Source organism: Ruditapes philippinarum, unplaced genomic scaffold (genome assembly GCF_026571515.1).
Source record: "Ruditapes philippinarum isolate M1 unplaced genomic scaffold, ASM2657151v2 ctg8291_1_1_1_1, whole genome shotgun sequence".
Taxonomy (NCBI): domain Eukaryota; kingdom Metazoa; phylum Mollusca; class Bivalvia; order Venerida; family Veneridae; genus Ruditapes; species Ruditapes philippinarum.
Window position 1 is genome coordinate 42,456 of NW_026858633.1, and position 27,538 is coordinate 69,993.

Below are 27,538 nucleotides of genomic sequence, written 5' to 3' on the forward strand. Positions count from 1 at the left end.
AAAAACACATTAAAAAAAATGCAATCCGAGGTTTCTATATAAAAATAACGAGTACTTTTAACTTTACCTATCTATGTTAAGGTAGTAAATCCCTAATGAACTATCTCCACTTTGAGGAGTATTCAAATAGGCTAGAATCACTGTAAAGTGTATTGAAACTGAGGGGCGTGGGTTCAAACCCCAGAATGTGCAAATTTTTTCTTTCTTTTTTTTTCTTTTAAACATTTTTTATAAATCCCTCAGATCCCTAATGGAAGAGAAAATGCTTTTTTTAATTATTGAAGGTAATTCATTTCTATATAATGCCAAATTTAATAGCAAATATGATACCAGATATTTTCAAAGTTTAATAAAATAAAAACTACACCGCAAAAGTATTTTATATTTCGCAAGACCAACCAATATACATTTAAGAAAATTTAGGCAAACTTTGAAAATAGCCCCTCATTGTGGAAAATTTAAAGGATATTTTAAATAAGGCTTTTTATATAGGGAAATGGTCAAATAAGTGTTAGAAGTGGGTGGGGTAGGGTTACATTTTTATACATATTAAAAGCATTTCATTTAAAAACAATCATTTTGCTTGTTTAATTTGTTACCTAAATGTCATTTTTTGTTTCTTAACAATGAGCAATGGGAAAACATTTTTCATAATGATGATATTATAGATTATTTAGAGTTTCCTCATTTCTGAAAAAAAGGCCTTCTAATGGCAAAGTTTTAGTTCAGCAAAATGTCCATAACTCATAAACCACATGGTAAATTGTGTTTAAAATTTTGCATACATGTGACATTTAAGGCATATAACTGTCCTATATTGTCAATTTTACATTTTCAGTGTTCTAAAGAAAGATTTTATCGTTCATCCAGTCACAACACGGTATGGGGTTTGACCTTTCTATAAATTTAAGACCAGTTTGAAAGTGGATTATGAAATAAAGGTCAGGATTTATGGATCCTGTAGAATTTATTTTTCCGCCTATGGCGTTGTGATACCCGTAACAGTTGCCAAGGGTACGCAACGACGTCATGTTTTAAAACGGGCTTTGGTGGTCAATTATGACATCATTCATGTATCCAAAAAATGGCTAACTATTTGACTAAAATTAACGGAGTCTAATCTGAAACATAGTCAGCTTTTTACATGCCAATTTTCAAGACGCTACTCAAAAGTTTGCAAAGTGTAGCGTTCTACCTCATGCTTTATTTAGAACGTAATATTTTAAAAGTTATGTATAACTGGCGCGCTTTGTCTTTTTTTCATGGAAATGGTTTTCCTTTATTTTTTGAACTTCTAGTGGTAATGGATAATATGCTATTTGGGTGAAACACTTCCATTTCTGAAAACAAGTTAGCACTGCTCAAATGATAATATTATGAAATTGTGTGTAATAATGTCCAATGTCTTTTTTCTCATTTAAATATTTATGTATTCGTTGTAGTATTCCTTGAACATGCTTCATTATTAATATAGATTTTAAGGTAGACCATGGGAAATGCATTACCTCCACTTTGAAGAGTATTCAAATAGGGTAGAATCACTTGTCAACTACATTGAAATTGTTGGGCGTGGGTTCAAACCCCTAGAAGGGGCACCTTTTTTTCTTTCTTTTTTTTCTTATTAACATTATTTATGCATCTCTCAGATTCCTTTTGGAAGAAAAAAGTGTTTGATTTTGATTATATAATTATTGTAGGTATTTATTTGCAAAATAATGCCAAATTTCATAGCAAATATGATACCAGATATTTTCAAAGTTTAATAAAATAAAAACTACACGGTAAAAGTATTTTATATTTTGCATGCTCCACCAATATACTTTTATGAAAATTTTGGCAAACTTTGAATACAGCCCCTCATTGTGGTAAATTTTAGGGACATTTGAATAAGGCTTTTTATATAGGGAAATGGTCAAATAAGTGTTTAAAGTGGTGGGGTAGGGTAACATTTTTATACATATGAAAATCATTTTGTTTAGAAACGATCATTTTGTTCGTGTATGGATGTTACCTGGATGTTATTATTTGTTTCGATGAGCAATAGGAACACATTTTTTTGTAATGATGATATTATAGATTATTTAAATTTTCCTCATTTCTGAAAAAAGCCCTTCTTACAGCAAAGTTTAAGTTCAGAAATATATCCATAACTCATAAACCACACGGTAAATTTTATTTAAATTTTGCATACAGGTGACCTTTCAGACACATAACAGTTCTATGTTATCAATTTTACAGTATTTTATAAAGCCCATTACCAATGGTCTACCTTGTTGAATGTGTGTACAGTAAGTCAAGTTAAACTAAAAAAGGAAGCTTAACAAACGAGTATGTAGTATTACTAAGTGTAGCGCTCGTTTTCTTTCTAACTCTTTATCTTATCAAATGGTCACAGGTACTCACCAAACTTTCGTAATTGATGCATGTTCTAAACTAAAGTGCAACCTAGTATCGCGAGATCACGAATATCAACGCTTCATTAACGGCAGTTCACAGCAATTTCACAGATAATAAAGCGCTAACTGTTTGTTTCTTAATCTGGCTTATTTTGGAAAGTTTCTGAATATACCGATATTATGATTAAAATTTTTTTTGAATAAATTAGATTATTTAATCTATTGTTTGAATCTACCGAATTAACATCAGTAGAATTAATTCAATTTAACAAGTTAAAATGAGAATACTGCAGATGTTACGAAATGGTATATTTTTTAGTGAATTGTTGGCAAAATGCATTCTTAAAAGAGGAGACTAGTATCGCGAGATCACGGATATCAATCGCTTTATTATCTGTGAAATTGCTGTGAACTGCCGTTAATGAAGCGTTGATACAACCCCCCCCCCCAAAAAAAAAACAACAGACTATTATAAAAAAAGTACATATCTCCATTGAGTTTTGATTTATATATATATCGAAACTTACGTACAAACGTTTTTTTTAGATTGATACCGCACTGTTCTAACATATTTTTCTGAAATTTTGAAATAAAATCAGCACTTATGAAATATAACTGCTTTGTTGTAAAAACAAAGTATGGGTGGTTTAAAATGGCTATGAAATGAGCAAGCAGTATGTAACAAGTATAAAAAGGTTTTAAACTAAGTCATGTTGACACTTTCATTCCTCATGTTAGGTTATTTGTTATTCCATGAATCAGATTAGGGAGTTAGACAATTTTAGGCAATGGAAAGAAGATTTATTTTAACATTCATTATCTTTTCACATCTACTTCAAATTAAGATGCTATGGAATATACATGTCTGAAGCAATGTTAAACATTTATTCATTTTATGCAAAAATGACGCCATCTTTTAATATATACTTTATTTCTATCGGGAAAATCATGTAAGAAACCAACGTTTTCTACCATCATATTTTGGTGTTGATTTTTATTATATATTCATAAACAAAACGTGCTTTCAAATAATAAGACAACCAAGGCTAGCCCTATGAATAAAAAAATTATGTGGCACATTTTCATTTAATAGAATATAAAGACATATGTATTTGAGACAATACTCGCAAACAATTCTAAATAAACCTGTTACAATATCTATGAAATTGATCCGTAGAATAAGCATTTGTATGATACATTACCATTAAATAACTTAGATGATTTAAAAACGCGTTATATACATTTAATTAACACGAATAAAGTGCTAACCGATGACAAACCTTTCACATCATGTTAAAATTAAATATTGTTCATCGCGTATTACTTTTTTTAAAAATATTGGAATCACTATTTGTTCGTAGGATAATAAAAATATGAAACCACTTGACGTCTTGCAGAGAAGGCTTACGTTATCTTCTAACGAGTTGATGTATTTTCTGTGTGATAACATCATGATTATGCAGTATCCGATATGCACAATATTGTCTTTTAATGAATACTTTCATGATGGCGTGATAAAATTTACATGCTTCAAAGTACATTTTCAAATCTGTATTGTGATAAACTTGATATGAGATTGTTGATGCTATCAAACCGGATTTTGCTTTTTATAAGTGCAAACACATTTTCGGTAGTATTGCGTGAATATACTTTTAATTTGTTTCTGTATGAAAAATCATAATTTCTTATCTTTAATTATCTCTATATATCTTGAAAGCTTTAGAGTCTTAACCGAAAAAAAGTTAAAACGACATTTGTTTAAATTCATAATTTTTATAAACAATTTCATAAAGTCTTGTGGAGGCATTAATTATCTGAGGTTACAAATCCAATGACATCATAATTACCTTGTGTTAAGATTGCTCATAAATAATACAGTTGCACTTTTATTCATAGCTTTATTTAATACTCTGTCAAAACGGTAATGCATAAATTGTGTTTTGGAGATTTAATCACTTGATTTAATTTGCCATGAATATCATGTGTAATAAATGCATTACATTGTAATTTTGGAAATCCGGACTTCTGTGGGACTGGCCAAAAATTTCTGATTTTGTAATTATCCGGATTTCCGAAGTTAGAAAGTTATATTTAATTTAACAAATTAAATTTGCTAAACAAAAAGTATATATCTGCAAAATGAAGTGTATTTGTATTCCTGACAACTTTCAAAGATACTTTTGAGTAATAAAGAACATGATATGCTTTGTTAAACTAATGAAAAAGAGAAAACAAAGCAAAAAAGGGATTAGACATTTAAAAAAGAGAGACTATTTATATAATTTAATTTCTATATACAGATTGCATCGTTTAACAATGTATGCCATACGTTTGCTGATTTGTGTGGTTTTAAGGCGCATGAATACAATATAAGTCATATGGCGTCGAAACACAAAAGATGATATTTTCTAAACTCGGGTGTTATAAACTGAAATAAAACACCATAGATGACAACCACCTGACGGAACTAAGAGATGGATAAACACCAGTTATTCGGATCAATTAAGTCGCCTAATACGATGACGCAAAGATAAACCGTGGCTGCCATTCTTATGCCTCAACCATTAAAGACAATCCCTCAGTCACAAGGGTGGGGATAGGAGCATGTCTTAAGTAAAAAAAAACATTAATGCGAGAATGGAATTGATTCAGTATCGATCAAATAAATGGTGTCCAAAGCATTCTGTCGTCGGTCGCAGAACATGATTGATTGAAATGTTTGATAGTTACGGATGGTTCAATATGAAACATAAAAAATCTTTAAGATTGGATAAGAAAATGAGTCCTTTTTCTGAGTACTATAATGTAGATCAGGGAAAAAAGAATTACCTAATATTAAAATTCCCCGTTTATAAATAAATATGTTTCATTGAAGTTTTGCCAACAATGAATACAAAGATGAACAAGGAAGGAGGGCATTAAATGAACGGCAATAAAGAAAATAGAGCTTTTTATGTTTTCCAATGTTTGATAAATCTTTACATCTAATTTAAACATTACAATTGGCTTGGTCGTGATATCTTATTTCACTGATATCGTGTTAAATGAGAGCACCTCTTTCATGCCAGTTTGAATAGACATCTCAATGTTATTATGAATTATTGATACAATATCAATATTTGAGCCGTGTCATGACAAAACCAACGTAATGGGTTTGCGACCAGCATGGATCCAGACCAGCCTGCGCATCCGCGCAGTCTGATCAGGATCCATGCTGTTCGCTTACCAAGTCTATTACAAGTAGAGAAACTGATAGCGAACAGCATGGATCCTGATCAGACTGCGCGGATGCGCAGGCTGGTCTGGATCCATGCTGGTCGCAAACCCATTTTGTTGGTTTTGTCATGACATGGCTCATTTGTTCTTGTATCCTACAATACAATTTAATAGGTACAATACTGTTTTATATCGCTAAAATTAATTGTGTATAAAACCGATATGTCTTTTCTCATTGATGTTTGTACTTAAAGCAATTGAAATTTTTCTAGAAATATTGTAAGTTATCGCAAAATGAGAAATGCTTGATCATCATTAGTACACATCTAAATGTGACAAAGTGTTTTTGAATAATTTGATATGAAAATTAAAAAAAAACCACAACATGTTTTGCGTTCTTTTTGCGTTTTTTTTTGTTCCCTTTTAAAATGTTTTGAATATTAAGTTGTCTTCCATCATGACATTAATCAAACACTGTATCTTGATACCCTTTCATGAATAAAAAATGTAAAATATGTGAATAAATACAATTTCGTTAACCTTAATATAACATGCTTTGCACATATATACATTTATAAACATACAAAAAGGACAACAACAAACAAACAAAAACATGATAAAACATACATACAAAACAAGATGTACAATGACAGCCTCAAATCTTCTGATAATTTCTCTAATAGGTCAATGAAAATGAGGAGGGAAGGTAAGAAAAAATTAATCAAACGCCACATACTCAGCTTACAAAACTGTATGTAATCTCGTTTTCATAAAGGAATTGTAAATCTATTATTTAGGTTGCTGCATGTTGTTAACGAGAATAATCTTTTTGAGTTAACGCATCATTGATTATTTAAGTCACATATTGAAACTCTCTGTTTACCATCTATTTATTTTCAGGAAAATTTGCATTCTGTCAAGAAACACATTGAAAAATAGCTATGTTCGCTATTTATGCCTACGTGATAAAACCAGCGTTCGACTTGCTCTGAAAAACTATTTAAGTATTATAAAAGACAGGCAAGCTATCTCAAGGTTGTAATGTTTATGAAAACTTTAGAGAAGAATTTCACATTTTTAAAGGCAAAAATTTTATCAATTTTTTGTGATAACATTTTCATAAACACTTGTTATTGATGTTGAACATGTTTATGAATTAAATATTTTTATTCAGGTTTTTACAAAATTAATGAAGAAATCGTCTGTGAGATATCGAGCAGCAAAATGTTAATGTTAACTGTTCAAACCGTTTTGATTTCACTTTTGTTTCTGAATGTGCACTTACAGCTGGTACTGGTTGGAACTTTCTTATTCAAGACGCATTTTATCCTTGTCCTGTTTCGAGAAATCTTTAGAAATCTTAGAACATTTAGAAACAAAAATTCGACAAAATATTTCAACGGCCCTCTTTGGCATCTTAATTTAGAGATTATGATAAAGTATTTAAGTGACGTGCATGTCAATATTAGTATGGTAACTATTTTCTTGCAATGGTTTATCAATGAAAGCAAATAATTTAAAAAAAAAAAAAAAAAAAAAAAAAAAAAAAAAAAAAAAACACACACACACACACACCAAATTAAAGCTTATTCTTTCTTTTTTTCTACCTTTACCCTCTTTATTTCAAATTTATTTTTTCATTCTGAATTCATATCAGTCTCACACCTTCCAGTTATTATCATTCTCGAGACATGTGTTTCAGTTACAGTTGTTTCAAAACTTTTAGGTATATCAACACTAATTAAAAGTAAAATTTAATTCACAAGATATAATTGTATTTTGTCTATTTTTAGTTTGATCTTTTGACAGCTAATCTCTGACATGCAGGCTTTATAAGGTCTGAATCCCTTGCAAAATTTCTCATTTTTACACACATTTGCTTTAACTAAAAATCGGCGTATAATTGTATCTGCGAATGTTAAATAATTCAAAATTGTTCCAGCTATATTTAACGATGAATTCAGCTTAAGCCGATGTTTGGGGTCGTGGACGTGGTAGCTTGCATTTACCAATACCTTCAATAAACAGGCTCAATCAAACCGAGTCTGCGACATTTTTAATGTTGTCGTTTCTGGCGTTATTTAGGGATTCCGTTTCATCTATTTAATGACATGTCTTCTTCATTCTCAAACTTTCTAACTTTGCTATTCTAATTGTATCTGAACTAAATGTGTACGAGTATGTTCATTTGTCAATAACATGTGTATAAAACGATAAGTTATACTAATATTATAGACTTTTCAAGTGAAAAACAACTGTGCAGGATAAGCGTAAATTGTTTGCGCATTCGATTCGACGCACCAATACATGATATAAAGCAGGTTAATGGTCTTGTTGCGAACATGCCTGCTTGTCGATTGGGTTTACATTTTGATAACATAAATTTGAAAACCAATTAACCTTGTTGAGTAGTTAAGGAAGTAATAATTGACATTTCAAGAGAAAATGTCAGATTTGTTTTGCAAAAATGTCTGCAGAGCTAAACAGAATTTTGCATTTTTGTATAAAAATGAAACTCTTAGCCTTCCTTTGTCGGTTACTATTGTTTCTTTTTAAATATCGTTAAGGTGAATTTCCTGTCCGTGCTCTGCCTTGCGCCCTGTCTTTCCGGGTTCCATTTCGCTGGTTCTTATTGCTGGGACGTGTGGGGGTTGCGTTCATTGAATGCCTTTCCTTGTTGATCTTGTTTATCATACAATCTTTTGCAAATTATAGACAAACTTTAAAGGGTAAGATAAATGTTTTCTTTTATTTAAAAAAATGGAATGTATTAGAAGTATTCCTTCACGCTTTTGTACACACTTTTATTGCACGTAGTAGAGGTTATTATCTAGAATATATGTTTACAGAATGAAAGAATCTTATAACGAATTTATGAAAGTGCATTGATAGTTTAGAATTACACGTTAAGCATATTTTTTTTGCAATTCCTTGGCCAACAAAATGTTATATTTTTTGTGCTGCTTAAAACAAAAAATAAACACAGCTGACACGTGGTAGTAAAAAGATTTTTCATTTTAACTTCAAATTTAAAAACGAAGAAAATATGAATCCACATGGAGGAAAATTTTCTCAAAAGAAAGATTAAAACGATTAAATGCCTCATTTCACATGAAATTGCAAATAAAATGTATTGTTTGAGACGTGCCATATTATATTAGCTCCCGGAAGGAACTTTTATTTATTGGTAGGTAAACTACGCTTAACATTTAAAACATACATTTCTCGCACAGCAGTGTTATTATTAAAGCAATATACGAATTAATACATGTACTATTTGTTACACATTACGTGATTTGTTCACTATAGTCTTAGGTGACCTTAGAGGGTAAATCTACATAATGTCACATTACCAAAACGGTACCCACGCAATAACCGAATGCCGGGTTTTAATTTTAAGTTATTATAGTTGAGATGTCTGTTTTGAATGCCATAGAATACAACATCTCAACGAGGTATGTAGGACGCTATTTTTTACCTTATCAAGATAATGTCAATCGAGGCATCATTTTGTAGATATGATAGAATATGATAGAATAGGTAAGAACAGGACAGGACAGGACAGGACAGGACAGGACACCGCACCGCATCACAACACAGGGATAGGATAGGACAAGTTAAATGAAGTTACAATAAAATCACCATTAAGTTTTGATAAAGATTAATATTATCATTTATGTTTATTTCTAAATCCATAGATACGCCTCATACATAGTACAAGAAAAAATGATAAAATAAAATGTATATATTAAATATTTCTGAAAGTCATATTCTTATTTGTTAAATATTATAATAAATTATCACACTAGATAAATCAAGCCATTTTGTATCGTATGGATATTTTGAATCTTCAATGTTACGCCTCGTTTTAAAGGTATTAATAAAATATGGCCTCGTGAACGAAAAAGAGTGCGATTCTAGTATATCATGACGCTTAAATGATATGAATATCAGGCAACAAGTAAAACAAATCTTTCATTTGATACATTGTAAGTAGCTCAATGGTGTTAGGCGCCATTCGCAGTCAAACTGTTACATTCTGAAGTATTTTGCTCGTTCGCACCCGAAAAATATCAAGACGTAAATAGCCAATTAATTAAGACAAACTTTACATAAAAGTCTAAAGTGTTATGCTGTTGTTACCAGTTGTTGATAAAATTTTGTTTAATGATTAAATCTCACATCTTGCGTTATCTTTCTATATAAAACTCACACGTCTGCTAGCTTTCAGTTGAAACAGTTTACTTTGATAAATATAACATGGTGGCATAAGCACTTTATTTAATAAAAGTTAATGACCACACACAAAGTAAATAATTAGTTGAAGACACATAACAAATGGTGCTCTTTATGACACATTGTTTATTATTAAAAATACCCTTTAGTCCTTCAGTTTTATATAATTTTCATCATTTGATAAATACATAGCAGGAATTGCTTATTTTAAGGATCGAATAAAAAGTATTTGGACCATGTTTAACCAAGGTTCATATGCTGAAACATGAAGCAAACTATAGACATAGACAATTCCGATTTAAACATTTTTTTTATTATGAAATGATAAATGATAAACTTTGATCGTACAAAAGGCAGTATGCCCATTTTATGCAGTTATAATACAGTCCGTATCAACATAACTTCAATTACATGAAATAAGCATGATTAACTAAAAATATAAAAATGGCTCTTTTGAGTTTTCTAATTGAGCGTTCCAAAGCTGTAAACCATTCTCATAAAGTGTTTTATTATTTACATAAAGATGTAAATTACTATGGTTATAGAAGCATGTTTTTGTTTCAAACTCCTTGAAATATCCGCACATGATTAAAACCTAATCAGTCTAACAAATGTTTAATGTTATGTGCAAATGAAATATGTTCAGAATCGATATGTAAGTCTCTTAACGTCATATTGTATACATGTCTACATATTTAGTGGCTGCTTCGCATTCTAATATTTTAAACCAATATCTCGGCGGTGGCGCATACTAATGTTTTCCCTGGCAAACAAACCAGATACTAACATTTTTCCGCAACTTCCCAAGTAGTGCCCTTTAAGAATCTTACGTCTTAATTGTGAAAAATTTACATCGTTTTTCGTGAATTGTTTTTTTGTTTACCTAAAAGTAGATACCACATGTAAATCAAAATTACTGAAATGAATACATTTTTCATCACTTATAAAGTCTGTTTTGTGCATATTAATAAATGACATATAGGTGTGTTTGTCGCAGTAAAAATAAATGTATAATAAGTAAGGTATGTGATTTTTCTTAAGCTAGAGTTAAATGTGTTATACTGGCCTGAACCGAACCCTGAAAGTCAATGAACTTGCTATTTTGCAATGGATTCAGACAACTTAGTAGACCAAAGTCGGATCTAAAAATGCTGATTTCTACGAAAAATGGACTTTATACCAAAGACCAAATCGGTGCATTGACTTACACCTATGCCACGTTGTTATTTATCGGCCAAGCTCCTTAAGTGCCTTATATTAACCTTTTGTTCACAAAATTCGTATAATTTATAAACAGAAAGAACAAATCGCTGTGCAGACAAATTTCCCTATAATAAGCGTGTATATGGTGGCCTTGTATCTATGGGGAACTTCATGTGCTATATATTGTCCTGAAATCCTTCAAGCTATTTTACTTTCGTTGTAGCAAAGAAATCCGACTGAATGTTAAGTCACTGTACCATCCTTAAACTGCTCACGACTTTTGAAGATAAATATTTTTCTACATGCGGACGATGCATTGACATTTTAACTTTTACTGAAAAAGCATGAGTCCTACACAAGATTCGATAATCGCATACAACTCAAACTCCATCAAGCGCCGCTAATGTCATAATTATAAAAAGCTGCATAACAAAATAAACATCTTTACCGTTTCCAGAAATAATATCAAAATGTCATTAAGTTGACACCTTGCACTAGCACTATTAAGAATATATGGAAAAAAAAACCCAAAACAATGGTGCTTCTGATAAAATCTATTCCTATTCTTCTTATAAAAAAACTGAATATCCAAGTCACGAAACTTGAAATAAGTGGTTTTACTTGTATATAATATATCGTGTGATTTGACGAAAAAGGTAACTTTTGTGAGAAGAAGTCCGTGAATTTATCGATCAACCCTCGTATTCAGAGCTGTAAAAATTCTGAAATGGTACAATTGATATCAATCAATAAATTCATTGGGCATACCGAATGACATTTTGAAGACCTTAATGGTTTTCTTTAAATAAAAAGCACTAAGAAAAAGAATTGTAAATTGTTGTTGGCAATGTTAACAATTTCATATTAAAGAAATTCTTACGTACAATTAATGTTAATACATAAAAGACTGATATTTTAATAAACATAGATAACATTGGCACATCAGATACATGTATATTGGCAGATACAATTTGATATTTTTCTTAATGAAAACAATAACTTTTTTACAGAGGCAATAATTTTGATAACGATAAACATTCCAGTGTTACCTCTATTCCTATATTCAAATCGCCAAACTAATTCATAAAATAAACATGCTTAATTTTAATATCCATTAATAATTTCATAATCTTTAATGGATCAGTATTAAAAAGCAAATCATCGCAAGTAAATTAAAAATCATTAAAATGTAATTTTATTTGGGGACCATTATAAAATTTTCATTTGCTTTATTAAAATTATCTTTTGTAAAATTTTAAATTATTTTGAAAGGGTTTTAAATGAGAAACCCCAACAAAATTTTTAATTTTTGTATTTATTTTTTATAGGAAAAAGGGTTTTTGAAAAAAGGGCTTTTTTCGGAGGCACATTTCAAACACAAATAAAAGTTGACAAGTTAGGGACTTTTCCCTTAGTTTTTAAAGTTTTTTATTATGATTTTTTTGTAACTGTCATTTTGGAAAAAATTTTCCCCACCAAACCAGTGGTTTGTTCTGGAAAAAAAAATTATGTAAAAAGTTTTACGTTCCCTTTGGTTTTTATTCAGGGACACTGAAAAATTTTGAAGAAAATTTTTTTAAGTCAAATTTTCATTGAAAAACCCAAACAAACTGACAAAATCTGTAAAAACATTATTTTTTGTTTGATCTTTAAACCCATTTTTTCACTATCAGAGAGGCTTGTATTTGTCGAGACTAGAATTAATTATAACAGTATTTTCTAGCTAATATTTGTTTTAGCTTGAATATTTGCAGATGATATTAATGGACTGGTATGATTGATATGTTTTGATGTCTTGAAAGCTTCGCAAGTGGTCTACTAGTTTTCAAACTAATAACAATAACGGCTTGGTCAAATGTTGACTTCTAAATCAACTTATCACACATATGCGTTTCTTTGTTTAGGATAGAACAAAATGAACGGTACTCTTACAGATTAATTGTTTGCAAATTAGCAAAAATTATAAAGGATGCTTCTTTGACATCCAGACGTCTTTAGATTGATTCTTATCTTTTTGTCATGATCTTGTTTCTTCGACACCAGTACTATAACTTCCAAGAAGGAGGCTAAAGTCATTTAAGTTGATACCATGATTAAGGTTCTATCTAAATGAATGTATTAATATTATAAAATACTATAATTATCTTTCAAATTGCATAACTTGCGTTTATTGAAGATATTGTGGACGAAACCATTAAAATTATCTTATTCATCTGGATATAAACAGACAAACGTATAAATCGAATAAATCATGTTTATTACATAATGATACAGTATAAATGCTGATACATGTGTACTTAAAATAAAAACAAAGTAAAAAGTATGCAGTAAAATTTAATCCCTTGTCAGCATATGTGGATGTGGTATTGACAAAGTTGTGAAAATAAGATATTCCTGAGTATTTAATTATAAAAACAACATTAACACACAAAAATACTAATTAATTCGTACACAAAAACTCGACATACTATATTTAAAAGATAAAGATTGGTTAAGAAACTTAGATCATATTTTCCTCAGTAAAATAATTTTTAGAGATGAGACATACCCCTGCAGGTGAAATATACAACTCCTTAAACAAATAAGCATTATTCTTGACAAACATTTCGAAACGGGACAATTACATCATTCTATCTTTGTTCCATATTTTAGTTCCTGAGGAGGACAGTTTGCCCTTGTATTGAATTAAAAAAAGCAACTAAAAGAGATATGCTCAGAATGTACAACTGATATTAATAATATTACATTTGGCGTTTATATATTTATATAATGCTTATAAAGGAATTTTATTCCTGTACAGAAGACGGTCAAATGTACAACACGCCACAATTACTAACATTCACAAATATAAAGACATATATGATGGTTTTTGTAAAAAAATCCGTCACCTAACCCTGTACACAAAATGTAAAAAATGAATACACAAACTAGCACCAAATGTTATTGCCGTAAATGTAACACTTTCCGCTCTATTAAAAGTCACTTCAGCACACGTACGTAGAATATCTATTGGTGTCTTTGTGCGAACTCCAATAAAATCTCCTAGGTCTCCTTTAAGGCACGGATGTTGTAAAATCTTCTGAGAAAAGTCTGTGCAATTAGAATTACACTGCTTATTTTGATTGTAATAGCCACAGATGTCTTTAGAAAAACCTTGAGCTAACACAGCTTTGTTTGAGCCCTCTGTGAAGCTTCTCCACTCACAACCATCGTAAACTCCACCAAACTTTGGAAGTTTACGAACGCAACGCTGTATACTTTTCCACTGAATACACAATGTTTGCATAAAATTTTGCCGTGGATAGTATGTTAAAAATCCATAGCACATTTCGTCACTCGTTGCAGCGCCGAATTTAATTGTTTTATCTTTGTCGGATTTGTACGTGCATTCTGTAACTATATCGTCTCCAGGGTGGATCTCGACTGGTGGATTAAAACTGTGGATAAGAGAAGAAATATTGATAGAAAAACGTGCTCACTAATCATAAACTTATTGAATACAGTATAGTTTTAAAAAAGATTAGCTCAATTAAAGATATACTATGCTCATCTTTGAGTAAAATATTTCAATCGAAGAAATTTAATAAAACCTATGAAACTCTTACTGAATATGTCTAATTTAAATAAAAAAATGAATGATAAACTATATTGGAAGTCACGTTCTCTAATACAGGACAAGTTAAGTTGGTCTTTTCTTTAAAAAAAATTCCAGTTTTGTTAACGACACTTTATATTCATATTGTGTCGACTTATGTGTGTAGAGTTTTAAACATGACATATTAACTTTGTTTTAAATCAAAACATGTTTGTTTTAACCTTTACTAAGAGACTGTGTAGCAATTATCAATATTTTTATATCAAATTTGAGCATAGTACATCTTTAAGTAAACGTTTAAGTAAAAAATTAAAAATATCGATAGAATAATAAGAATTTTCATAAATAATAAAGGACAATAACTAAAGAAGAACACGTATCTGAATAGGTATGAATAAAAACGACCAAGGAATAGTATACAGATGAAGCCGTAAAGAAAGTACTTACTGGTGAAATTTTGGATGATCATAGTTATAATTTTTCTCATCAGTAAGATCTCTTATTTTTGTCCCATTTCTATATATGCTTATTCGTTGTCTTTTACCTGCATATGAAAAAAAAAAAAAAAACTTTAACCAATTTATAGAACATATTACCTGTAATGTAATATATTAAATATGCAAGAATTTTCAATTTGATCAGATAATTATTGTAGAGGTCTATGTGACATATAAAAAACTTCATTTGTGATTTTAAAGGTTTACGTATTTTTTAAGGGTTAATTAATCAAATGATATAAATGTTTTTGGTCCCTAAAGATCCTGTAACTCAATTCTTTATGGTTTTATATAATAAATATAATGCTCAAATAAAGATTTAACAATATTGTAAGTTCAAAAAACGTAATTTGCAAAGATAGTACCGAATTTTCATTTCGTGTTAATAAAGGGAAGTGATTAGAAATTTATTTTCTATAAAGTCTAAGTCAATCTTTTCAATAGTTTATACACTTATATAAAATTTCACTTAAATGTGGTAACAACATGAATTACAACATACAGGATCTTTAATTAAGTCTTTATAATTAGAAATATCGTTATGTTATATTATGCGCTTAAACTTTTACCATAGTAGTGCATGTGATTAGCCGCACGCGTTATGTAAATTTTCTCCTTGAATATTTCACTCGTACACTGAGACGGACATGTGGCTTTGAAGGTCACCCCACTTGAACTCGGGGGTATCTCTATATATTCCTGACCAAGTATGAACATAGACGCATCGTTTGGTCTTCGGTTAGCAGTATAATGAATCGTCATACCGGAACTGTCCGTCTGTCCGAGTAACTTTCGTGGATTATTCCAATGAATCTGAATTACAATATTTCACAATATAAAAAACAAGTTACATTAAATACAAACAGAAAAAAATACAGTTCAATATTAAGAAAGTGAATCCTAAGTGAGGATTATATGAGAAAGCATGTTTATAAAATGAAGGCATCTCATTTAGATAAAGAAAGAAATAATGACAAAAAGCCGTTTGAAATATTGGCATCGAGACTAGACCTAGGATCAAAGTTTCTTCTTACTTAAGGTATTACCACCCTAACGGGCACTATAAGGAACGGAAATATTTATATCATAGGTCAGATATATACCTTAACCTACACCTGTATGCAAAATTTTAACAAACTTTACCGTACGGAAATCGAGTTATGGCCATTTTTATGAATTGAAGCTAGGGTGTATGAGGGCTCTTTTTCAGAAATAAGTAACCTTTAAATAATCTGCAATAACATTCTAATGAAAAACGTTTCCCATTAATTTTTTGGTAAGAAACAAAAAGTAACATTCAGCTAACAATCAACACAAACAATATTATGGTTTCTACTCAAAAACTATAAAATATGTATAAAAATGTTACCCTACCCACCCATTTTTTACACGTGTTTGACCATTTTCCTACTAAGGGAGCCTAATTTAAAAAACCCTTAAAACTTACCCGAATGCGTGCCTGTTTTCAAAGTTTCCCTAAATTTTTAAAAAAGTATATTGGTTGATATTTAATACTTTTACCGTCTAGTTTTGATTTTATTACACTTTGAAAATATCAGGTACCATATTAATTACTAGATTCAGAATTATTTAGCCAATAAATACCTATATAAATTAAATAATAAAATAAACACTTTTTTCTACCAAAAATGGATGGAGAGATACATCAATAATGTGAAAAGAAAAAGAAAGAAAAAGTTGACCCATCTGATGTTTGAACCCATGGCCCTCAGTTTCAATGTAATTAACATTAGTTCTAGGCTATTTGAAAACCTTTCAAAGCGGAGGTAAGGCATTAGGATGGTAATACCTTAATGCACATGTTTATATTCATTAAAACATTTACTAACATACAGAGTGAAATATTTGGAAAATTTTCAAAGTAAATTGTTTTTAGAAATAAATCCAAATTTTAATCTTATATTTGACCAATTCTATATTGTTTATTGTTATCACCAGATTTGCTTGCTTATTGGCAGTCGTCAAATTTCATTAATATTTAATCTTTTTAAAGCTAGGAAAATAAAACCAGGATCAGTTGATCCTTATCCTACAGTTTTTTGTACACAATGGCCTAGATATATCATCCCTGCTACTATTAGATGTAGTAATGGTGTACTTCAATGTTTTGTAATTTTAGCACGCTTCAAATATTGAAGGTTTAAAAGTTAAAGGATGAAGAATGGTGCTAAAAAACTATCTTTTTTGAAGCTGAAAATTTTTTGTGCGGGGTTCGCCCATCCAAAATCCAGCTTCTTCGCCCAACAATACCCGGATGACCGGGTATGTCCACGTCCCAAAAAATTTTTTAAATCTTGTGGGGCGTATTTTTGCGGGTATGGTGCACCTGTAAAAAAACTCTATTAAGTTTGTTTTTATGGTTTGTTTTATTATATCTTGTTAGTACTCTGCTTGAATTTACGCTTTAAAAAGACTTTTAAAAAAGCTTTTTTTAATTCATTTTTAAGTGTTTCCCCTACTGTTTTTACGGCAGCACTTTCCAGTGTTTTAGTCATACAAAAGTATACAGTTAAATTTCGGGTAATGCTTGGATAAAGTGCAAGTATTTATAGGTTACATTCAACTTTTCGACATAAAACAGAGAATTGTACACAATAAACAATGGGTTTTCCGGTAAAATCATAACGATCTAACTATTTGCTCTATCGGAAAGACCACCTTCTGTTGAAACAGGAATACATTCTTACGATACAACATGTACAAAGAACATTGAAACGTAAACAGTATTAAAACAAAAGACAGGCATTAAAAGACTTGCATATTTTGTTTCATGTTTATTGTTTTATACATGTTTATTAAAAATAAACTCACTTTTCATTCTGTACATAACGCTTTTGTTAAAATTTTCTGAAAAATAAAAATGTAAATAAAACATTATTTTTGATATGTTGATTTTATCTTTAAGAAAAGAGGATATGATAAATCTTCTAAACATTTGTATAATACGGGACAACACAAATTAATTTCAAATTCCGGGTTCATTCGAGAAATTCGCTTGACAATGTAGATTTTCATTTCAAAATATGATTAACTTAACGATTTGAAATCAAAAGAAAGGCAAACATTAATTTCTCATACATATAAGTATTCAGCCTATAAGGCTGTATTTCAATTAAGCTTTATTTATGTAAAAGGCTAGGATATGTTTAGAAACATATTAAAATAAATTGAAGAGTACGTCGTCGATACAGTAGACGTCATTACAAACTTATTTATCCCTAAATTCCAACTATCAAAGTTGCGGTTGTCATTTGAAGTACTTTTCATCCATTTCTTATATACAACATTGAAATGAATGTAAAACAAGTTACCTGGAAAGTCACAGCCGAACAAAATCATATGATGAACAATATCTGTGTTGTTAATTATTGGTGTGGTCGATGCCAAGTGGAAGTCCCCATCTGTTGGCAGGTCGTATACCATACAAGTGTATGAAGTATCAACACCTGGGATAGGCGTCTGTGGAAATCGTAAGTCTTTTTTCTTCATGCCTGAAATATATGTTGGCAGTGTATGGTATTAATTGACATGGAATTATCTTTTAAATCAACAACATCACTTAAATATTAATACCATGATAGAGTTAAAAGTAATATATTTTTAAATGCAAATGCTTGACGACACAATCAAAATGAGTAAAAGTATTAGAAAAGATTATACTTAAGGCCATGTTAACATAAATTGATTCTAGAAGTAAATAGAATTATATTCCACAAATGTAATCTTGATGTGTCAGAGGGGTTAGAGGGAAATATAAAGATCTTGTTCATATTCTTGCGTAATGTTTTCTGTCAACGTTTTATGATTAAATTGAAGTTTTACATAGTGTGTTATCATACAAAGGCGTCACAGAATCAGCGTGAGTTTGACCCGTCTATCGTTTTGAGATCATTTTGTATGTCATGATATGATATGATTAAGTAGTTTTTTTGAAATGAAAGACATGATTTAAAAATGATTTATTACATTTCCTACCAATTAGAAAGCTTTTAATTTCATCTAATGTCACTTTTGTATGTATCAATAACAAAAAGACTTACAGTTTATCTAAGAGTAACATAATAAAGATATTATACTAATTGCACAAAAGTAACAGGTTAAGAAGTCTTATCAAATAATGTTTCGTCTTAAACATCTTATTATTGTCAAGCTATCTGAGATGCTTGGATAATCATTATATCTGAGATTGTAGTAAGAGTGTCAAATGCTGAGATACATGTATACATACGTACTTTAAAATGATTGTCATACTTTTCATAAAAATACTTTTTTTCACCATGTAACGCAAAATTGTAAAATTGAAACAAAATACTTCTTCGAAATTATTTGATCATTATAAGTTGGTTTTAAGCATGAATGCTTGTATGGCTTTAATTTTTAAAATGAAGTTTAAATGTAAGAAACTAGGTGGCAGACCACAATTAGTTACATATTTAAATCTTTATAGGATCCTGTTCATCCAGGTATATATATTTCAGCATTTGACTCTTTTATTAAAATATCAGATATAATGACTGCTAAGCATCTGAGATATCTTGATATAAACAAGAGTCACATAAACCTTACCCGGTTCAGATAACGCAGGACAAGGCTTATCTATCCTACTGCAGTCCAGTCGATCTCCAAATCTCTCATTTAATGCAATACATGTTTCATCGTCAATAGGATCACATATCCCTGAAAACATGTTGAATATATATTATAAAAATGTTTTCAAATATTCTTACAGAATTTATTGCAAAAGTTTAAAAGATTACATTGGACCAGTAATGGTAGTTCCACACTTAACAATTACTCTATATATCACAATATCAGTAAGATATTATTTTAAATGGCTTTTCACCTGGATGAGATTTGGCTTCCATTTTGGGAACATCTCCAGGTTTCCAGTTACAATCAGGATCACCTAGTTCTTGGCCATTTGATTGTCCGTCCATATCAGAATCTTTTTTACATAACTCCTCTGTCCATTTCTAAAATAAACAATATTAAAACAGTCACTGCAAGATAAAGCAATGGAATATTGGGGTGGGGGAGGAGTTAACCTAAATGGCACGAATGGATTTGGATAAATCAAGGAAATCGGATACTGTTACTTTATTGATTAGAGTTATTTCACGCTGACTCTTCGAAGTCAACATGCTTCATGTACCAAACAACTAGTTAAAATGCTTCTGATAAGCATAAAGTTTAGAAAAATGGATCCCATGAGAACGTCCAAAACCGGCAAAATTTTAAATGATGCATTAAAGGTAGGAAATATATTAAATGTGATGAAAGTTGTTCCTAATGAAATATCTGTCACTACATGTATCTTTACCTATAACTCTCATGATCTGGAAATTAAAACTGTTTGACTCTATTCAATCATCATTTTGACCAAATATATCATTTCATAATGTGAAAAATGTCTCCTTCCAAAGACGTATTAAAGAGCTCCATTTTGAATTGTACAATTCTTGAAAGGTACATATTGATAGAAAATGATTCATCACTTATCATTTTGAATTCATAAATATTCTTATCTTTGTAACCAAATATACATGAAGAAATATAATGTTCTATATTTGCTTTTTAATTGCAGTATACACCTTTGCCTTAGGTACACTTCAATGAATTATGAAAACTATTAACGGCGTGATAATATCTGTAAAAAGCAGAGAAGTTTGAAGTTTGAATCATCACTCCTTTTAAAAGATAGATACATTTGTTTTACATAGTTAGAAGAATGAAATATTTGCTTTAATTTGACGGATATGACATGTTTGTATTTATGTTAAAAATAATAATTTCATGTTATTCATCCGTATTTCTGAATAATCAAAGTTTCGATAGTGATAGAGTGCCCTTACAAAAACAAGAAACAAATGTATAATTATAAAAATAAAAGAAAATTGCATTTCCTTCTGGAAAAGATTGTTTTTTTCTTTCAAAATATTATAAAAATGTGCATATATGTTTTATGTTAATGTGCGTTATCTTCGCAAGTCCGAAAACAGGTGATGCAAATATATTTAAAGTAAAGTTAGCAGAGTTCATTGTTGCAAAGAATTTAAAATATAAGAGTTTGAACATCATTAAAGTTGTTTTTATTTTAAAGTTTATCTGATACAACCACATTTTAAACGACACAGTAAACGTTGAACATCTGGCCCTGCGGAAAATTACGAAGATTTAATATTTCTGAGTTATGTTTACGCTTTATCTTATCAAATTTGGTCACGGGTGCATTTCAAACTTACGTAGTTGTTGCATAAATTTATCAGAAATGCAACCTCTTATCGCGAGATCACGAACATTAATGTTTCATTTACGACATAGCACGGTTTTTGTCAAAGATAAAAATAAACAAACTGAATTTATTGAATCGAATGTTTTGAATGTTTCTGAATTTCAATGATATGCCAATTTATTCTTTAATTGAATGTACGATTTCAAAAAGATACAATTTGGTATCTGCTTAAATCAACCTAGTTATCTTACGAGGAGGTATAGAGCGTATTCTGCACTTAGATATTTGTATTGGTGGATGTATTCGGTCTTGGTATCTCGGTCAATCATATTTTGTCACTGCTTTCCTTGAACCAATTAAAACCTTTATGTTACTTATATCAGTAAATAATTACCTCGCTTATAACACTACAATCGCTTATATCATGTTCTCGCTTATATCATGGCCTCTTTAATAACATCACCTAGCTTACACCACTGCATCTCTTATCATTATCTCGCTTATATCATTATAGAAAAACTGTATAAGGTAACATTTTTTGAGAAATGTTTTAGGCATTAACACAAACAATTAATTTTCAAACTCTTTTTCATAACTAGAAATAAAAGTGTTTAAAAATCGAGAAAAAGATGACCGGATTTTTTAATTCATTGTTTCATGACATATGACTAAATTCAATATGGGTTTATTTACAGATAATTGAAATTTATAACATATCTTGTCCAAAATCTATAAATATCGTTACGCTCAGCATTATTGATTTTAAATTTAGAATATCGATCATTTGATACTGCGATTCCTTGCTCTCTTAGTCAACATTAAACGTACGGCAAGGAAAACAACAGTAGCAATTTTTTATTCAGAAATACATATCTTAAAGTGATATCATTATTTCACCTATCTTCAAATTAATTAACATCGGTATTCTTTTCATCATCTCAGTTATCAAAGAGTTTAAAAACATTTTGCATTATCTCACGAATATTGATTCTTTTTTTTGTTGCGATAATGTTTTTGGTAAAATTATCTTACTAGTTATATATGCCTACCACAATAGGTCTACATAAAAAATGTTGAGTTCATACGTAAGACATTTTCGTAGTATAGTGTAGCAGTAGGTTAACCTTTTTTCTGACACTTTGAGATAAGGCATTATCATTCCGCATGTAATTATAAAGAGTATCTGTTTTCGGAGTAAAATACTGCATGGGTGGTTTGAAAACGTTAAGAAATAAACGTTTAAATGTCTATAAAACATTCTAAGTAATAAAATTATGACGTTTATTTGCTTTTTTACATAATGTCATGTACTCTGGATCTCGTTCATTAACAAAATGGGAATGACAATTTTAGAGGTTTGCAGAAGTTTTCTTTCCTTTTGAATTTCAAAAACATATTTGTATTTATTTCCTATTTAAAGTTATTCAGTATAAAACGTTAAATAGGAATAAATTGATTTTTATAAGACAATATAAGATAATTGTATGAATTGTTTGAACATAAAGACGTTTAAAACGATATTAAACTGCGAACTGTCAATATCTACATACCAAACTAGCGAGTTTAAAATCAATGCCAAATCTGTTTCTTATTCCACCAGTTCCCTTTGCTCCGCCAGGATAATGGTGCCCTACTCCTTCCCATATATAACCCTGTCCACAAGGATGGGGTACTCTGTCGCCATTTGGTATATGTTCACTCATGTACTTGTGACCATATACACAAACAGATACTGACACTATTTTCAACACATCAAGCAAATGCATTCTGAAAAGAAATTCTCTTTATTTTATTGAAAAAATATTTTAGAAATACCAATGCGAAAATAATAGAATACAATAATTTTGAGAGAAGGGAGGTATTCGAGAAATCCGAGTTAGAGTGTCTGAGTGAAGTTTAAACTGTATGTAGGTGAAATATACGAGTAAAGGCGGAATGCAGCTTATATGATTTTTTTATAACAAGTTTTATGATATGAGCACAGTTTTGATCAAATATGCATCATGATGTTTAATAAATGAGATAAATTGTTAGGATGATCTTCCTAGAGAAAAAAAATCCCAGAAAAAAAATCTATACTCACAAACAGTTGAAATTTATTTCACTTATATTTACAAGAGGCACATTTTCAATAAATATTTTAAATGATGATAAAAATAAACACAAACATCATTTGGACATCAATATGAAATTGAGTATAAACATTTTTATGCTGAAGAATACATTTGTTTTGTTCTAGAATATTTACTATTTGTTACATATAAGGATATCATATCGGAACGTTTATTTCACACAACAACACCCATATTGAATTCTTTCGTGGTTTGTTGTCACATTTGATACTATAATGCATCACACAATTGTTTTCAGTGTTACAAATTTTCTATTATGAACCAATTCATTTTACGCTGACGTTCGGAATATATTTATACATCTAATTGTTAGAAAACATTAACGAACCTGTGCATATTGCACTGTGTTGATAAATTGGAAAGTACAAGGCGTGTGGTTTAACGACCGCGTGCATTATTTTTAAGTGTTAACACAGAATTAGCCTTAGAACATGTAATGTTCTTATCCTCAGATTAATCTTTATAATTTTCTGATAAATTAAATCCTTTGGGCGAATGTACTTTTACTCTTTTTTTCGTCAAGTGAACACTATGATATTGTATTACAGAAAAAAATCTCTTTACTTCATTAAAGATGATTTTAGTGTTAAGGATTTATACTAGTTTTATCTGCTCCGAAAACAAGTCCCCATTGTCTTTCTTAGTCAATATGTAAACAAGCAGTTTCTTTAACAAGGGGCATTTTGCGAGCATCATAGTGGCGGCAAGACATATTGGTTTACATATCGAGCTAGTAAGCTAAAAATTGCTAGGTGCATGGGTTCATATCTCGTAGTTTTCTTTAGCAAGAAACTTTAGACGGATTGTATGAGAATGGTTAAGATAGTGTGGCTATAAATCTATAGCTTACTCAACAATTGGAATTAAAGTGCATAGGCCTACAATGGGCAAATTTTCCATCAGTATTTTAAATATTGAAAAAAATAATTGAAATGTATCATTTTGAAGTTTTTTATATAAAATGTTGCATAAAAATAAAAATGTTATTAAAATTCTAAGTGATTTAGAATGACCATTTATCTGATGAATAATAATACTTCATTCTAGAACCCTTCATTGCATTCTTTATTTATATATGTGATATGTAAGCATGTACCTCTCTTTTGCCAACAACGCGCATGTCTAATTCCTTCGTGTTGTTATGACTGATACTTAAAGCTATCAAAGTTACTACAATTCATTGTGATACAGACCTTCTACTATAGACCAATTCTCTTTAAATACTTTATTTATCAAGACAAATGAATTTAAAATGTTTACAATTTTGTAAGTAAAAACTATGCTTCAACTTAAATCTCGCAAAACTATGTATTTTACATCATTGTGTATATATATCAATCTTAGACTTATATTTTTCTCTTATTTCAGTATTTAGATATTTCATTTCACAAAAAATTGATTTTTAAAATCAACTTATTTTTATCAGATATCAGCTATTCCAACTCATTGAAGACTTGATAATGCATTGATATATTTGAAATTGATATTTATCAAGCAGGCTCAATAGTAGGACAGACACTCAGCTACTGTTATTGTCGTAGTCATATACAGCATAGTAAAGTGTGCATACGTAAACGTGATTTTCTTTTACATGCTGCAAACAAGTATATACTATAAATTTTGATATTCTCTATTTTCAGTTTATAAATAAATTTGCAGATATGTAAAATTAGCCCAGCTTGAATGTACGGTTATTAACCTTGAACAAGAAATTAGTTAGCAGAGTTGATTGATAGCACATTTCAAACCCAACTATTCCTTCTGTCTGAGAAAACATTACAGTCTTATTTATTCCAAGGAATACGAATATTACAGTCTCGTAGAGTTTTGATTGTCAGCTATATTCTATGTGTTTTTATACTGAATATAATATTTTCGTTATGATATAAAATGCAAATTGTCTTTTTGTACAACTTTTCCAAATTACTTTATATATTCTATTAGTACATTTATTGTATTGTAGAATCATCACTCATATACATATGGTGTATATGATAAGTATTTATGTTTTATGTTGTCATTTATAACGTCGATTTAACTTTTCCACAATTGTGACGTTACGTTAATTTTATCTTGATACATTTCCCTGTTTGCTGCTAATGTTAAGAATTACCAGTTGTTATCTATAAAATCATTAAAATAAGTTTCATCAGCCAATTAAAAATACTGAAGTGCTTCAATATAAAAAAATGATATATTGACCAATCTATTGACATTTTTGAAACTGATATATTTTTCATTTGTTTTTTTCCTGGTATTTGATTCTGTATTATGAGCATTTTTGGAAAAAGCTGTCAAGTTTAATGTAATGCCAAGTATTCCAACTACATTCCACATAAATGCTCTGAATGTAACGAGTTGTCATCTTTATATCTGTAATAATTTACATATTTATCCATATTTTATGATGTTTTGTAAACTATACCTGTAACTGTGTAAAGGCACATTTAATTAAAAAAAATAATATAAGTACGATATATATATATACATTAATTTCTAGAAAAGATAATAATGTTGCAATTAATGTTTTGAGAGTATGCTTATCACATGAATAAAGTGGAACTGGAAGTGAATGTATTTTGACTAAAAGGTAGCAAAATGTAAACAAAGTGGTATATTGACTTCCATACAAAAGTCTAAATCACAAAAACTGTACCGATTTTCAAAATGCTAAAGAACAAAAGACGACTCAGCTATACAGCAAATGCGTACACTTTTAGTAAATGTGAAATGACACAAAGCATTCAGCTTTTGAAAAATAGAAATAATGCCCTTTTTGTTCAGGCATAATGAGGTTTTAAAGACGAAATATTAACATATGATAGACAAAAATTTAGAAAAATCAACGTTTAACCATAATTAAAGTTATATAAAAAATTTAACAAATATTAAAGGTTACATTTAAGGCTACATCACTTAACATGCATTCTTAAGTATTGATCTGTATTTGAAGTAGACACAAATCTGCAAAAAATGTCTGGCAATATTTTACCTCAATTATATGTTACAGAACCTAGTTGAATATCGATTCCGCTTTATTCCAAACTTTGCAAAAACACTTTCGTAAAATTATGGCTCAGTTTGTATTTATATCCGGAAATTATTCAAATTATTTTTTTATCCAGTTAATGATTTTATCCTTCCTATAGTACTACTCCATTCAGCACAGTTTGCTTTAAACAACAACAAAAATAATTTAGTCCATTTAGTAGATTAAACTTGCACCGAACTAGTAAAATATATCATATTACTTTGTCAGAATGTAAATTCCAGGTCTAAACGATCGCAAGGAGATTTTTCTCTCAAATATCCTATTATCCAAGATTTCCTGATATTCTATGAAATATCACGTGATATCACGATCTTAGATTATTTCGGCTGCTGCAGAGAAAGTTACTTAGCTCTCTATTGGTGACTGCCGAATTTTATATCTCCAATAGAAAGGAGAGATGTTTGATAATTGAAAATTACAATAGCAGATGTTCTGTGTGAACAAGATCGGGGATTAAAGCGATAATAGTTAAGCAGAATTTCATTTGATATTTGGTTCTTGGATTAAAATTTCTTCACCGATACAATTTCGAAACGTTAATCCTCATAACAATAAGAACTTACTTATCGTTAAAAAATGATAATTTTATTTCTTTTCATTGTCATTTTGTTATACAATGCAAACCACAACCATCCTATTTACGTATTTATGTATTTTCTTTTTTATTTTTGGGCCGTAGGCCGTCTGATTTCACCTTGACTTCCGCTAAAATTAACAGTAAAGAAATGGATATATGCAAAATTTCGTTGGTTATTTTAACAATAATAGCCTTTTTGATTGATACTTCTGAAGAGCTATAGTTAAAGGTTAAGGTCTGTTAGTTTAAACATATTTTATTTCTCAGAATATATATACATGTTATAATTCACAATATACAGATGCAATTCAAATATTCTTAAAAAACAGGATTAGAATGAAAGACAACATGTCTTATGAAATTCTTCTCCTAAGTGAGTAA

At 29.8% G+C, this 27,538-nt stretch overlaps 1 protein-coding gene across 1 annotated transcript; it reads right to left on the reverse strand.

Annotated features, from left to right (window-relative positions):
- Positions 1-13,263: 13,263 nt before the first annotated feature.
- On the reverse strand, positions 13,264-26,767 carry LOC132753785 (dopamine beta-hydroxylase-like). The gene is made up of 9 exons (XM_060744309.1): positions 26,521-26,767; positions 22,947-23,163; positions 20,008-20,137; positions 19,731-19,841; positions 18,476-18,655; positions 17,950-18,011; positions 15,713-15,971; positions 15,094-15,190; positions 13,264-14,488 (listed from the first exon to the last, which is right to left on the reverse strand). Exons 2-9 carry the CDS (start codon positions 23,160-23,162, stop codon positions 13,936-13,938), a joined length of 1,608 nt encoding a protein of 535 aa, XP_060600292.1. The 5' UTR covers position 23,163; positions 26,521-26,767; the 3' UTR covers positions 13,264-13,935.
- Between the last annotated feature and the right edge of the window lie 771 nt (positions 26,768-27,538).

Coding starts and splice junctions, on each gene's coding strand:
- LOC132753785 (XM_060744309.1), bottom strand. CDS start 23,162: ATGCATTTGCTTGATGTGTTGAAAATAGTGTCAGTATCTGTTTGTGTA. Junction 20,138..22,946: donor ATTTTAAACTCGCTAGTTTG/GTATGTAGATAT, acceptor TGTTTATTTTAG/AAATGGACAGAGGAGTTATG. Junction 15,972..17,949: donor TTATTTTTAATAAACATGTA/TAAAACAATAAA, acceptor TTTATATTGTGA/AATATTGTAATTCAGATTCA.